Source organism: Oncorhynchus masou, chromosome 25 (genome assembly GCF_036934945.1).
Source record: "Oncorhynchus masou masou isolate Uvic2021 chromosome 25, UVic_Omas_1.1, whole genome shotgun sequence".
In the NCBI taxonomy this organism is placed as follows: domain Eukaryota; kingdom Metazoa; phylum Chordata; class Actinopteri; order Salmoniformes; family Salmonidae; genus Oncorhynchus; species Oncorhynchus masou.
Genome location: NC_088236.1, coordinates 47,799,271 through 47,812,486, shown reverse-complemented (window position 1 = coordinate 47,812,486; position 13,216 = coordinate 47,799,271). Strand labels below are relative to the sequence as shown.

At 42.8% G+C, this 13,216-nt stretch overlaps 2 protein-coding genes across 4 annotated transcripts; both read left to right on the top strand.

Moving 5' to 3' along the window:
* Window positions 1–429: 429 nt before the first annotated feature.
* Window positions 430–2,671, top strand: LOC135514419 (transmembrane emp24 domain-containing protein 7-like). 3 transcript variants are annotated; one of them, XM_064937897.1, is made up of 4 exons: window positions 430–527; window positions 847–1,074; window positions 1,173–1,418; window positions 1,672–2,671. In XM_064937897.1, the coding sequence occupies exons 2-4, from the start codon at window positions 907–909 to the stop codon at window positions 1,906–1,908; spliced, it is 651 nt and encodes a 216-aa protein (XP_064793969.1). In that variant the 5' UTR covers window positions 430–527; window positions 847–906; the 3' UTR covers window positions 1,909–2,671. The 3 variants fall into 3 exon arrangements, with proteins under 3 accessions (XP_064793969.1, XP_064793970.1, XP_064793972.1); XM_064937898.1 differs by having other exon boundaries at window positions 449–527; window positions 866–1,074; XM_064937900.1 differs by having other exon boundaries at window positions 456–527; window positions 902–1,074.
* A 1,687-nt stretch (window positions 2,672–4,358) lies between these two features.
* Window positions 4,359–8,687, top strand: LOC135514418 (protein fem-1 homolog C-like). Its single transcript, XM_064937896.1, has 2 exons — window positions 4,359–5,943; window positions 6,593–8,687. The coding sequence occupies exons 1-2, from the start codon at window positions 5,400–5,402 to the stop codon at window positions 7,894–7,896; spliced, it is 1,848 nt and encodes a 615-aa protein (XP_064793968.1). The 5' UTR covers window positions 4,359–5,399; the 3' UTR covers window positions 7,897–8,687.
* Window positions 8,688–13,216: the final 4,529 nt, after the last annotated feature.

Genomic DNA, 13,216 nt, shown 5'->3' with positions numbered 1-13,216 from the left:
TTCATAGCAGGTTAGGAGAACTTCCCCAGCAGGTGAGGAGAATTGTGTTAAGGTTAGGAAAGGGGTTAGGGTTAGTTTAAGGGCAAAAAAAATTTGACATTAATTTGACAAAAACTTCTAGCCATGACCCTGGCTGCATTCCTTAATTGTTCACGTTCTGGGACTTTTTATTGAACTGAAACGGTGCTGTAACGAACGACCAGTTGCAAAACCGGGAGGGATTGGGCAACGCTGTCAGCGTGGCAACTGCCCTTTAAATGTCACTCATTGCTTCAAGCCACACCCAGCAAACGTACGTCAAACCTGTTCAATAACGTATTGGGGGAAATGTGTCGTACAGTACAAACCGTTTCGCACGGTAGCAAACGTTCAAGTGAACTGAACGCACCTCCTGATAGAGCGCTTCCTCCGATCATTCTGACCAATGGTAGAAGAACGGAGGCGTGGCCATTTCATGTTAGCCAATGAGGTGATTCGTTGATGCTACGTCTCCTCGTAGCTACTTTCATCCGGATGAGGGATTTAAAGTGAGTAGCTTGAATTAACCACAATATTGAACTAAAATAGCATGCTATTCAGCGATGACTTAAAATGTGTGTACAATCATTTATTGTAATGTTCATTGTAAACCTAGTTCATCTTGACAACTCAAATTCTAATAAAAACTGATTGCATGTGAATCGGCCGTGTCAGCTAGCTAGAGCTAAATTAGCGTATCAAGCTAACGTTAGTCAATTGTGAATTCCGGGTTTGGTTTGTAGACCATTCCATTTCAGTCATATGTTATTAGTTCACATGTCAATGTATACGTTTTTCTTATTTAGGTATTTGTTTGATGTTATCTAGAAATAGTATTGGTTTGCAGGTTCACAGCAATATCAGATTACCACTCTTCCACCAGCCAAGATGTACAGCTATCATGGTACCATCAGAGTGTTGGTGCAGGTTCTTTGGGCCTACCTGCTCTGTGGTTGGACGTTTGGCTCCGAGCTTACATTTGAGCTTCCAGATAACGCAAAACAGTGTTTCTATGAAGATATTACAATTGGTACCAAGTGCACACTTGAGTTCCAGGTAAGTTGATTGAGGCACCCACATTATGACATGGAGTTATGGGAATAACTATAGCTAAATTGCTTGGCTGTATTTTAAACAAAATATTTTCTCTCCAGGTTGTCACTGGCGGGCATTACGATGTTGACTGTCGTCTAGAGGATGCAGATGGTACTGTTCTTTACAAAGAAATGAAGAAGCAGTATGACAGCTTTACATTCACTGCTGCCAAGAACGGAACATATAAGTTCTGCTTCAGCAATGAGTTTTCCACCTTCACGCATAAGACCGTCTACTTCGATTTCCAAGTTGGAGAGGATCCCCCACTTTTCCCCAATGAGAACAGGGTCACTGCTTTAACCCAGGTAGATCTGTTGTTGATGACTATTGCTGAGAGGTGTTTTTCTGTGCAATTTTCAATATGGCAGTTCAATCAAAACAATCTGTTAATTCTCTGCAACAATTAAATGCTATTGGATTTCAGTTTACCCCATTTGGCAAAAACCTAATGGAAAGAACTGTGTATAGGCATAGATTTCTGGTTATTTGCAGTGCTTGCATGTCAAACCATACAGGGATCTTGTATGTCTTTTTTAAGTCTGTAAATACCTGTTTCAGATGGAGTCTGCCTGCGTGTCTATTCATGAGGCCCTGAAATCGGTCATTGACTATCAGACACATTTCCGTCTGCGGGAGGCTCAGGGACGCAGCCGTGCCGAGGACCTTAACACAAGAGTGGCTTTCTGGTCCATTGGGGAGGCCTTAATTTTGCTGGTAGTCAGCATCAGCCAGGTGGTCTTGCTGAGAAGCTTCTTTTCTGACAGGAAGACCACCACCACGCGTGTTGGATCCTAACATCCCACAGCATCTCATCCCGGTCACCTCCACAAGGGACTTCAGATCCAACGCCACCAACAACAGTTCACGGCAGAATGTTTTTTTTATAGATGCCATTCATAGAATTAGAATTTTTAAGGTACGTTCAGGCTTTGAAGTTACTTTTAAAAACCAACTGGATTATCTAAATAAAATCTAGCAAATAATGTTGGAAATGCAACAACGTATTTATCATGCGGGTGCATATTGTCATTGTTTTTTACAACACTGTTTACCAGAATCATGTGAACAAACTGGTAGCCCGTCTTGCAGTTCTAATTTGACACCTTGATACATTAAATCGTAGTTGCATAATTTAATTTGTGCACAGTTCTCACTTCCTTAGCAATGACAATTCAAACTTGGTTGTTAGATTCAAGTTGTGATGTCAAACAAATCAAAAGTACTCTGTTGTAAACAATTGGTTTGTTTTTAATGTGAGATCCCACTCAACAGGCTTGTGGCAAGCAGAGGTTGTGTTTTAGGTGGATGGACATTGACTAGGAGTTTAACCATCTCTTTTATTGTAACTGGTGTTTTGTTGTTGGTTTATATGTTTAAAACATAAATATGAAGCTTGTGTAAGCACAAAATTATTTAATTTATTTCATATTAGGCATGTGTGGTCATGTGGTCATGTACGTACTGTTCATGATTGTTTCTGCACAGTCATCAGCTTGTTGGCAGTCCAATGAATTGTTTGCTTATTTGCATAGCTTAATAAACATTCTGGTAAACCCATTGTCAGACCTTCAATATTCAATCAATGAATAAACTGAGCCATATAAATAGTATTTACAGGTAACTGCCAATATAAAGGAGACAAGTGTCTTGAAGTGTCTTAATAGATCATTGGGACACCACAAGCTAGAACAGCTTCAATGCACCTTGGCACAGATTCTACAAGTGTCTGGAACCTCATTGGATGGATGCAACACCATTCTTCCATGATAAATTCCATAATTCAGTGTTTTGTTGGTGGTGGAAATGCTTTCTCAGATGCCGCTCCAGAATCTCCCACAAGTGTTCAATTGGGTGACAGACGGCCATGTTATATGGTTTTCATGCTCATCAAATCATTCAGTGCCCTGTGGATGGGTGCATTGTCATCCTATGGGGCAAAATAATGGTCTGCCCAGCATTTTTTAAGATGACACTAAGCATGATGGGATGTTATTTGCTTAATTAACTCAAGAACCACACCTGTGTGGAAGTGCTTGCTTTCAATATCCCTAATTTACTCGTGTTTCCATTATTTTGACAATTACCTCTATATTGTGATGCAGAATATCAGTATCATCAGGAATAGCTGATACATAGAAATCCACTCAATGCTTAGGTTGCTAATGATCAAGTATTTCATTTTGTTCTTTACAAAGGACGCAGCTTGTGGGCCATGTACACTTGTGAACATCATGAAAGGTGCGGTTGTATACAACACCGAGAAATGTGTACTGAAACATTTTATGATTACATTGTCGTGATGATTTCAAGAACTGCAGAAAGCATTAAACTTTTTTCTCAAATTAATCTTGATTCTATGTACACTTGGTGCTTGTTGATCAAATAATTGATCACAGGGAAAAAAACATCCTCTGTACATTGTTCACTCAACCTCCAGGAGGTGGTAGTAGCCAACAAAATATATGCAATGCAATCGCCATCTGCCTGTTAGGACATGCAAATACGTTATTATTCGTTTAATACAGTTGTATGCGCAGATGCCAACTTTACTCACAACAAACCCCAAAAACTAATGACATCTTGCTCAACCTCCTAAAATGATGGAGTCGGGTATTTGCCTTTAACTGCTATTGCGTAAGCGAATACAAGCGCATAAGCAAATATCAGCTCTGTGATTGGATGGTTTCCTTTTCAATAAATAGGAAATTTAAAAAACGCATTGTTTTCGAATTGACAGCAGTGTACTGTGGGTAATGAGGGGACTCGATTAATCTGTCCGGGTAGGCGTGTGAGTTACAGTTGATAACATTTGTTTTGGAACCGGGCTGCTTCCGGGCGTGAGCCACAGGTGCCCCGTTCAAAGCCAAACGGCGAGGTCTGCTCAAAACAAATGTCACGTAACCAAGCACTTGATGGATTGAGTAGGATTCTGAGTTTTCACAGGCAATAGTGATTTATTTTGATAAAAACGGTTAATATACCTTCACAATGAAAAGTAATTTGAAAATGCAAACATATTGTAATGAACCAGGCTGGGAGAGCTGGTCTCGAACCCTCGACCTTCTAGCCCGAAGTCCAGGGCGCTATCGTTTCGGGACGATGCACTACACTGCCTAATTTTTGACAACATGACAGAGTGTTGCAGATTACTTTTCGATTTATATAGTGCTCCTCCCTCGCCGTTTTTGCCCGTTCGTGTCACGTGTCACGTGTCCCACACCCCAGCATAATCGAATCAGCCCATGGAGACGTGATGATCTCATCAGTATGGTGGGTCGACAATTTTGCCTGCCCCCCTCAAAGATCATTATAGAAAAATTGCCATACTAGCTAGTTTTTCTTGTTATTTCCTCTGGGATAGATTTAAGGGGCGGGAAAAATCTACAACACAACAAGCTAATCAACGAAGAAAAAGAAGGCAATCGCAATCGACTTCGGCTGCTGGACAATGTTGGCTAGCTAGCGTAGCTGTACATTAAATACCAAGCGGGGGGGATGTTCTCTGGCCTCACCATATTTCTTGATATTTAAACTGGATAAAACATCTAGATATATGTCGATTTACACACGGTTCTTTCGGAAAATGACATGCAGAATTAAGGCTAAAAAACTGCTTGATGAAATTGAAAAGGACGTCGGACAGCGTAGACTGAACACGCCTAGCTAGGGCGTATTCATTACGCCGATTCTTTTACAAAACGTTTCTTAGACGGAAGCAAACGGTACGAAACAGGCAGGGATCTATCTGCATTTGTCCAATAGAAACTCGTTTTAGTTGCAAAACGTAATGTTTTTCAACTGTTTTGCTAATGATTACACCCCTGGGATGTATTCATTACGCAAACTTTTTGCCGTTTAACAAACAAACGGAACGAAACAGGGCGGGACCTACCTGGATGTGCCCAGTAAACTATCGTTTCCCGTTTGGAGTTATCGGGTTGGCAACAGATTTTGCGTAACCCATGCTATTTGGTTGAACAGTGCAGTAACTAGCTACCCAGCCAATTTTATTAAGTTAGCTATATTGCCGTCGCCAGCAAACTTTCAATAGGGAAGAGGGCAAAGCAGAGCATGCCAATGTTAACAAATACGTTTTTCAGTCGCTAGCTGGCTGATTTCTGCCTCCCGTTTGGCTAATTTAGCAATACGTAGTTAGCTAGTCCCCTAGTATCGAGTGCTAACCTATTCAAGGCTAGCTAGCGCCACAAACAAAGGCTTCTGCTCAACACTTGCCACATACTTTTAAGACGCTCGTGTCAACTGTGTCCGTGAACAAAGCTGCATACATGGATTTACAAACGGCGGTGTTCAATGCAGCCAGAGATGGCAAGCTACGGTTGCTTCAGAAACTTTTGGAGAACAAAACGGGCCTCGAGGTTACCAAATTAATGGCAGAGAAAACCAACGGTGCGACCTCTTTGCTTATGGCTGCAAGATACGGACACCTGGATTTAGTGGAATATCTTTTGGAGTGTTGCTGCGCACCCGTTGAGGTTGGGGGGTCAGTGAATTTTGATGGAGAGACTATCGAAGGTGCCCCCCCTCTATGGGCTGCCTCAGCAGCAGGACACCTGAAAGTCGTGCAGTCTTTACTTGGCCACGGTGCCTCTGTGAACAATACAACACTCACCAATTCCACCCCCCTGAGAGCAGCCTGCTTCGATGGGCATCTGGACATTGTAAAATACCTGGTAGAGCACAAGGCAGACCTGGAAGTAGCAAACAGACATGGCCACACATGCCTCATGATCTCGTGTTACAAAGGACACAAGGAAATAGCCCAGTATCTATTGGAGAAAGACGCTGATGTTAACAGGAAAAGTGTTAAAGGTGAGGTCACATTCAAACGTTTATTTCCCTGTATTTTATATCCCTGGGTCTACCTGAGCAACGAGATAAGGCCTAGTACCTGGCAGTTGCTTTGCTCCGTTATGGCATGACAGATCAAAACCAAAATGATGAAACATTCAGTAATTTGCTGTTAAACGCAGATCACATTTGTCTGATACAATTTCCCAAACCTGTACATGTTTTTTAGACAGTCTTGAGGTAAATCCTCCATTTGGACATCTAATCGGGTCAAATAACAAGATGGAGTAATTTGTGTTTAAACCAATTAGGGGACATGATACCACTCAGGCCTGTTCTAAATGTAAGCCTTGCAATAGCCCACTCACAAGATCTGTCCCAATCTATGAGAATTTGACCCCCTTGGCAGGTGCATAGATTTGCACATTGCTTCCATCACTGGTCTACTCCTAGAGGGAAAGGGTTACAGGCAAGCATGTGGGAAGACATTTGCTTACCAAGTTATTTGACAAACATATTTAGTTATGAAATGTAGCAAATGTAACCTTTTTGTCTCTTCACTTAAACATCTACTTTCAATGAATTTGAATATATATTTATTTATTGCTCGAATGTCTGCAAAAATGGTTTCCAGTTTGCAAAACATGTATTAGTATTTCTTTCTTCACAGGTAACACAGCATTACATGACTGTGCTGAATCTGGCAGCTTGGAGATAATGAAGATGCTGCTAAAATATGGTGCCACCATGGAGAGGGATGGTTATGGAATGACCCCACTGCTGTCTGCTAGTGTGACTGGCCACACTAACATTGTTGACTATCTGACACAACACCAGCAAACAAACCACATGGAGAGGATAAACGCCCTCGAACTGCTTGGTGCTACTTTTGTGGACAAAAAGAGGGATCTTCTTGGGGCATTAAAGTACTGGAAGAGGGCCATGGACCTGAGATACAGTGACAGCAAAAATGTTCTTAACAAAGCTGAGTCAAAGCAGTTGATCATGGCCTATGACTATGCCAGGGAAGTAAGTAATGGGGAGGAGCTAGACAGCCTGATCTCAGACCCCGATGAGATGAGGATGCAGGCCCTGCTCATTAGAGAGCGCATCCTGGGCCCCTCCCACCCTGACACCTCTTACTACATCCGCTACCGGGGAGCTGTATACGCTGACTCTGGGAATTTTGAGCGCTGCATCAACCTTTGGAAGTATGCCCTTGACATGCAGCAGAGCAACTTGGACCCCCTCAGTCCCATGACAGCCAGCAGCCTGCTGTCCTTCGCTGAACTATTCTCCTTCATGCTCCAGGACCGTGCTAAAGGCCTTCTGGGAACCTCGGTCTCCTTCAACGACCTCATGGGCATCCTCAGTAAGAGCGTGCTGGAGATTGAACGTGCGGTGAAACAAACCCAGCCTGACGCGGCTCAGCTCAGCAAGGCCCTCTCCATCATCCTGCATCTCATCTGCCTGCTGGAGAAGGTCCCCTGTACCGTGGAGCAAGACCATTTCAAGAAGGAGACCATCTACAGGTTCCTCAAGCTGCAGCCCTGTGGGAAGAATGGCTACAGCCCGCTCCACCTGGCCGTGGACAGGAACACCACCTGCGTGGGCCGCTATCCTGTCTGTAAGTTCCCCTCTCTCCAGGTCACCTCTATCCTACTGGAGTGTGGGGCGGACGTCAATTGCCGCGACGAGGACAACAACAGCCCCCTGCATGTGGCCGCCTCCAACAATCACCCAGACATCATGAACCTGCTGATCGCCTGCGGCACGCACTTTGACAGCACCAATTCCCTAAAGCAGACGGCCTGCGACCTGCTGGACGAGAAGGAGATGGCCAAGAACCTGATCCAGCCCATCAACCACACCACCCTGCAGTGTCTGGCTGCACGGGCTATCATCAAGCACAGCCTCTGCTACAGAGGAAACATCCCAGAGAAGCTGGATGCCTTTGTGCTTCTCCACAGATAATGACTATGAAAGATGTGCGCCACCATTCTCCTTGCCCCACGTGCACTCTTTTTGATTGTATTGGAGTCCATGATGAACATTGTGTGAACTCTTCCCCCCCCACCACCTGTGAAGCAAGAATTAAAAAGCAACTTCTTGCTTCTTGTTTTGAAAACAGCCTATCGATATGAGTCAAACATTTATTGTAGTGTCATAGTCTGCGAGATGATAGGGGGAAAAACGGTATGTCATGGAATGAGGAGTACCCTAACATTTTTTCTCGGGTTGGGTTTATTTCAATCCTGCCCACAGCTGACAGCACCCAAGTAATCATCAATTTGGAGCAGAGCTGCACGCAACCATAGTAGTTCCCATGGCCAATTTGGTTTGACATTAGATATTTCTATGGGGCTAGTTAGGGACCATCAGCCAATTACACAATGTACATGGCTGAAGAAAATAGGCCAAATCAGGAAGTGCAGCCCCCCTTTATAGCTCTGGGGCAAACTGATGGGGATTTTTAAAATATGCTCATGCAAAATATTTTTAGCTTACTAATTTCTACATTTTCCATGCTATTTATTAAGATATCATTGAGAGATTTCTCCATGCCCCCATCTCTTTGTTTCTTTCTATCTATGCAAAGATGGTGGAATGCTGGGACTTTTTTCCATTACTATGTTGCCAATATATAGACTCTTAACTTTAATCATACATTCTTTATGCTCTCATTCAATGGTTATGTTGTCATGGTTTTGTGTCGGCGTAGTTGAGTGTAATGGAATTAACTCATTTCTCTATCAAAACCATGAAGCGGTAATGTTTGCAAATACCATAAGTGCTTTATTCCTCCTATGCACAGGCTATGATATGAGACTGTTCTGTGTTAGCACTTGTCTGTGCAATATTTAGCATCATATGTGGTGACTGCCTGTTCCTTTGTTTCCATAATTTGTTACACTAAGCAAAGAGGGATGTGACAATTGCTGAATACTGTTCGATTGGTAGTGTTGCGTGGTTTCATGTGTTAACTGTAAAAGGTAATTGTGTGCAGGTTTTGAGTAAGAGTGTATGCAGCCCATATGCTTCATGTTATTCATCTTTGAGCCTGATTTGTTCTATGGTGAGCTGAGCACAAAAACAATAGACACAGGTTAGTTGGATACTAGTATTGCCGTGCATGTAGTTTGAGTTTACAGGAAATTAATTGACATTGAGCTTTGTACGACATATCAATTATCGTATAAACTCTTCAGAGCTCTGACTAACCCAAACGTGAAACCTTTATATTTATCCAATTGTATTCTAATTGAAAAAAGGGGAGGCCTTGTACAGTGGGGCTGAGCTTTGTGAAATAACCCTGCACATTATCTTTATTCGTGTGGTTAAAGGGCTTTTCATATTTTTAGAAATACATATTTACTGAACCATACAAATGTACAGTTCCACCAGGGAACTTGCTTTAATTCTGCACTTTATTACAACAGAACCGATTTGACAATAAACCCATATTGCACTTGTCCTCATTGCCCCAGTGTTATGAATCAGCCCCAGATAGCTATGCAACAGGATTAAACTTTTGTGGTGACTTCCCTGCACACACCTAATGTTCTTTTCCCAGCACGTTAAAAATATTGCACAGTTACTGGATGTTCTTTTGATGAGTCATGGTGAGTAATGCATGTAGCAGGTAAGGTGTTGCTCTATGACCACAGTAGGCCTCTGTAGCTGGCCATGGTTGGTTATGTTATTGTTTTTGTCACTGTTCAACTTGTCTATCTTATTTGTGTAAAACATGGGTTAAGTGTCAACTAGGGGTTCTTTGTCATATGTTTGATATCTTCAACTTTTCTCAACTCTGCTGAACAGTAGCCTAATTCTTCTCTGGAATGTTCTGAAGTGCTAATTTAAAACTGAAACAAGGTTGTTTTCTATGTCTGGTTGATTTGCGCATGTTCGTAGCTGTAGTCTGTCAAGTGTGGAAGTAAATCAAATTGTATTTGTCACATGCGCTGAACACAGTGAAATGCTTACTTACAAGCCCTTAACCAACAATGTAGTTAAGAAAAATATGTTAAGTAAAAAATAACGTTTACAAATAATTAAAGACCAGCAGAAAAATAACAACAGCGAGGCTATATACAGGGTACCAGTACAGAGTCAATGTGCAGGGTCACTGGTTAGTTAAGGTAACATGTACAGTACCGTTCAAAAGTTATGGGTCACTTTGAAATGTCCTAGTTTTTGAAAGAAAAGCCCCCCAAAAATGTCCACTAAAATAACATCAAATTGATCAGAAATACAGTGTAGACATTGTTAATGTTGAAAATGACTATTGTAGCAGGAAACGGCATATTTTTAATGGAATATCGACATAGGCGTACCGAGGCCCATTATCAGCAACCATCACTCCTGTGTTCCAATGGCACATTGTGTTAGCTAATCCAAGTCTATAATTTTAAAAGGCTAATTGATCATTAGAAAACCCTTTTGCAATTATGTTAACACATCTGAAAACTGCTGTCCTTATTAAAGAAGCAATAAAACTGGCCTTATTTAGACTAGTTGAGTATCTGAAGCACCAGCATTTATGGGTTCAATTACAGGCTCAAAATGGCCAGAAACAAATAACTTTCTTCTGAAACTCGTCAGTCTATACTTGTTCTGAGAAATGAAGGCTATTCCATGCGAGAAATGGCCAAGAAACTAAAGATCTTGCAGCTGTATAACTTTTTGAGGATCTGAGGACCCATGCCACATCTTTTCAGTCTCCTGAGGGGGAATAGACTTTGTTGAGGGAAAGATTGTTATCCTGGCACCACACAGCCAGGTCTCTGACCACCTCCCTATAGGCTGTCTCATTGTTGTTGGTGATCAGGCCTACCACTGTTGTGTCATCAGCAAACTTAATGATGGTGTTGGAGTCGTGCTTGGTCATGCAGTCATGTGTGAACAAGGAGTACATGAGGGGACTGAGCACGCACCCCTGAGGGGCCCTCGTGTTGAGGATCAGTGTGGCGGATGTGTTGTTACCTACCCTGACTACCTGGGGCGGCCCATCAGGAAGTCCAGGATCCAGTTGCAGAGGGAGGTGTTTAGTCCCAGGGTCCTTAGCTTTGTGATGAGCTTCGAGGGCACTATGGTGTTGAACGTTCAGCTGTCGTCAATGAATAGCATTCTCACATAGCTGTTCCTTTTATCCAGGTTGGAAAGGGCAGTGTGGAGTGGAATAGAGATTGCATCATCTGTGGATTTCTTGGGGTGGTATGCAAATTGCAGTGGGTCTAGGGTTTCTGGGATAATGGTGTTGTGAGCCATGACCGGCTTTTCAAAACTCTTCATGGCTACAGATGTGAGAGCAATGGGTTGGTAGTCATTTATGCAGGTTAACTTAGTGTTCTTGGGCACAGGGACTATGGTGGTCTGCTTGAAACATGTTGGTATTACAGATTCAGTCAGGGACAGGTTGAAAATGTCAGTAAAGACACTGGCCAGTTGGTCAGCGCATGCTCGGAGTACACGTCCTGGTAATTTGTCTGGCCCTGCAGCCTTGTGAATGTTGGCCTGAAGGCCTTACTCACATCGGCTACGGAGAATGTGATCACACAGTCTGGAACAGCTGATGCTCTCTCAGTATTACTTGCCTCGAACATGCATGAGAGCATCAGCTGTTCCGGACGACTGTGTGATCACGCTCTCCATAGCCGATGTGAGTAAGACCTTCAAGCAGGTCAACATTCACAAGGCCGCAGGAAACAATTGTATTGTTTCGGTGGATAAATAGTTTTATAGCCGTGCAATAGGTCACATTTTTCCATATGGTGGTTGTTTAAAAATATTAAAAATAAAATGGTATACCTTAATGGACTATGGAAACTCACATTTTGTAGAACTGTTTTCCTCACTGGACTACTCACATTATAGTATCATTCCTAATTTCTGGCCTTTCTGACCTGCCGTGTCTTAAAATAACCCTGAATAATGCTCCACTGAAAAGGTGTCCTACATAAGGGCTCGCTCCAGTGTCTCCCTGCAGGTGTTTCAGTCAGCACAATGCCCATAAAATAGGCTGAAGGATGATGCCACACCTTGACTGAGACCAGTGCAAAGTCTTATAGCAGCCAGGTCCACATGCCATGCATAAGCAAATAAAAATCCCTTTACCTCTCGTATGGGAGCTCTTTACTTATCTGGTAAATTGTTGGGATTTTCCATTAATAGTGGCTGGTGTGAGAAATTAGTCTCCAGCGTGAAAGATGGCAAAGTATTCAGACCCCTTGACTTTTTCCATGTTTTGTTACGTTACAGCCTTATTCTAAAATGTGTTAAATATTATTTTTTTTCAGCAATCTACACACAATACCCCATAATGACAAAGCAAAAGCGGGTTTGACATTTTTGCAAATGTATTGCAAATAAAAAACAGATACCTTATTTACATAAGTATTCAGACCCTTTGCTATGAGACTCAAAATTAAGCTCCATTGATCATCCTTGAGATGTTTCCACAACTTGATTGGAGTCCACCTGTGGTATAAATTCATATTAGCAGACGCTTTTGTCCAAAGACACATTGGCCCGCCATGCCCACCGACTGAGCCACATGATTTGGAAAGTAAATTCAATTCACATGATTTACCGGTCTATATAAGGTCCCATAGTTGACGGTACAAGTCAGAGCAAAAACCAAGCCATGAGGTCGAAGGAGTTGTCCGTAGAGCTCCGAGACAGGATTTTGTCGAGGCACAGATCTGGGGAAAGGTGCACAAACATTTCTGCAGCATTGAAAGTCCCTAAGAACACCGTGGCCTCCATGATTCTTAAATGGAAGAAGTTTGGAACCACTAAGACTCTTACCTGAGCTGGCCGCCTGGCCAAACTGAGCAATCGGTGGAGAAGGGCCTTGGTCAGGGAGGTGACCAAGAACCCGAGGGTCACTCTGACAGAGCTACAGAGTTCTGCTGTGGAGATGGGAGAACCCTCCAGAAGGACAACCATCTCTGCAACACTCCACCAATCAGGCTTTTATGGTAGAGTGGCCAGACAGAAGCTACTCCTCAGTAAAAGGCACATGACCAGCCCGCTTGGAGTTTGTCAAAAGGCACTTAAATGACACTCAGCCCATGAGGAACAAGATTCTCTGGTCGGATGAAACCAAGATTGAACTCTTTGGCCTGAATTCCAATCGTCACTTCTGGAGGAAACCTGGCACCGTCCCTACGGTGAAGCGTGGTGGTGGCAGCAGCATGCTATGAGGATGTTTTTCAGTGGCAGAGACTGGGAAACTAGTCAGGATTGAGGTAAAGATGAACGGAGCAATGAACAGAGCGATATTTGATAA